Below are 2,440 nucleotides of genomic sequence, written 5' to 3'. Positions count from 1 at the left end.
TTTGTGCAATTTTTTTTATATATTTTTAATATATATTTTATACGAATAGTTAATTTTTGTATACATATTAATCATTTCTAAAGTATTGTATATGAATCATAAGATGTAGTCTTTAACGGGAACTAATTATTAATTAACGAGATTTGAAATGTTATATGATGTATTTGCAGCTTGGACTTCTATTCTTCTTATCAAGTTTCTGGGCATTTTATCCGCTGTACAGAGCAATCTTCGTGTTCCCAGATGAAAGAGTGATGTTGGAGAAAGAAAGATCTTCCGGAATGTACAGACTATCCTCATACTTCATGGCCAAGATGACGGTAGACCTTCCAATGGAACTCGTCCTCCCAACCGTTTCTATTCTCATAACCTACTGGATGGCAGGTCTGAAAGCTACCGCCGCCGCCTTCATCTTCATGCTCCTCACTATCCTCACCCTTGTGTTGGTCTCACAAGGCATAGGACTCGCTCTCGGCGCCTGTGTCCAGAACACCAAAGTGGCCACCACCTTCGCCTCCGTCATAGGGCTAACCTTCATGATAACAAGTGGATTCTTTGTCCAGAATGTTCCCAAATTCATAGCATGGTTGAAGTACATTTCTTTCATATATTACGCCAACGAACTCGTTATATTTTCTCAGTATCGTGAAGGTGAGACTTACAAATGTGGTACGGGTAAGTGCTTGATTTATGAGTACCCTGGAATCAAGGGTTTAGGGTTCGTTAATAATAGAGAGAGTCAATTAAGGGCTTCATTGATTTTGCTAGCAATGCTGTTTTTCTATAGGTTTATAGCTTATGTTGCTCTTATGAGAATTGGAGTCACAAAGAAATCAAAGTCTAGCTAGGTCAACATGATTATGAGAGATTATTAGCCATTCTATCTATATATAATATATAGAAATCAGTGAAAGGGGTGCATGTAGACAAAACTTTTAATTTATTATTGTGGTCATTAGATGAAATGATAGGGAAAAGTATGTGTCGTAGTAGTTAGGAAGTGGAGAGCGTTATCAATAAAATATATACTTGTACCCCATGACTTTAAAAATAAAAATGCATGAATAATATGCAGTGAAATTTCTTACTATGCTATTTCATTATTCTTTTCCCCCATATTGATAACTTATTTAAATTTTTGTAACATTTCATACAACTGAAAGTTTATTAATAGGACGATGAGTTGTGTTAGATTCCTGAATTCAGAGTTTGAAGTGGAGAGGAAAGAAAAAATAAATATTAAATATTAAATACCAAATGGAATTTGTATTTTGAACGAAGCTTCGATTCTTAGTAGTGAGCAAAAAATGATAAAATCATAAATCAAAGTGTTGTTTAAAGATGCTTTTGATCCAATTCCAAAATCATATTCTATACACACAAAAATTTTGTCAAGTTAAGTGAGCAGTGGATTGAGTGGACAATCTAAATTGTTTTCTATTATGCTAATAAAGGAGTTCGTTAGTTACTATATTCTAATTAGGGGTGACAAAACAGGTTGAATCTATCATATCCATATGCCAAATTCTCTAAAAAAGTGGGTCCGGTTAAAATTTGGAACCTGCTAAATTTGTGAGTTTTGGCAGGGCGGGTGGGTCAACTCAATCAGGATAAAGGCTTTTATTTTTTATTAATTTTATTTTTTTTTAAAAAGAATCAAGCGGGCTCGCCCGCCAATCCGCCATAAAGCAAGACGGGCTAGCATTTTGAACCCACCTTAGTTGGTAGGGCGGGCCAGTTCGCCCCATTTATGGCGCGGGCCTAGGCGAGCAGGATGGGTTGGGACGGGCCAACCCGCTTTACCACCCCTAATTCTAGTATTGGATTATTTTTTTTAGTGTATTTAAAAATTTGAATGGTACACATCAAACATTATTAAATGTAATAATCAAACATTACTAAAGATAATAATTAAACATGTCCTAAATCATATTTTAAAATTCAATCATAATAACTAGCTATAAGAAAAATATTTAATACGGTTGAATTTATTGTCGAATTTGTCGTCGAACATTAACGGTAGGTTTATCAACAGATTTACCGACGAATTTGTCGGGTAAAAAAATTACCGTCGGATTTGAATTTCCGACTGTAAATTTGTCAGTAATAATTGGAAGGAAAAAAAAATTGGCGCAATCATTACCATCAGATTTATCCGCGGTAATCTGAATTAGTAGAACGCTGCGTTTTGGTCATTTGCAAAGCGTTACCATTAGATTTATCCGCCGATAAATACGACAGTAATCTTGTCCTAAATTCGAATTACGAACCTTCTTCCCTTTATTTCTGAACTACTCTTCTAACCTTCTCCTTTCTCTCTCCCCTCTCTCTCTCCCCCACAAACCAACTCTGACAGCCCCTCCACCAGCGTCGATCATTACCAACAACGTTTAAAGATGGCGACATAAAGTCAACGTCGATAAACGGCATGAAGATGTAC

The 2,440-nt window shown here is 35.7% G+C and overlaps 1 protein-coding gene across 1 annotated transcript in view; it reads left to right on the top strand.

Moving 5' to 3' along the window:
- The window catches only part of LOC107612245 (ABC transporter G family member 9), a 4,205-nt gene extending 3,110 nt beyond the window's left edge, over positions 1–1,095 (top strand). Inside the window, exon 4 of the mRNA XM_016314043.2 lies at positions 171–1,095. Within this exon, the coding sequence (XP_016169529.1) occupies positions 171–848 (678 nt within the window). The 3' untranslated portion in view covers positions 849–1,095. The remainder of the gene's footprint in view (positions 1–170) is intronic.

Source organism: Arachis ipaensis, chromosome B08, assembly GCF_000816755.2.
Source record: "Arachis ipaensis cultivar K30076 chromosome B08, Araip1.1, whole genome shotgun sequence".
NCBI lineage: Eukaryota > Viridiplantae > Streptophyta > Magnoliopsida > Fabales > Fabaceae > Arachis > Arachis ipaensis.
The sequence above is the reverse complement of the archived record's forward strand: the minus strand, read 5'-3'. Positions and strand labels throughout refer to the sequence as shown.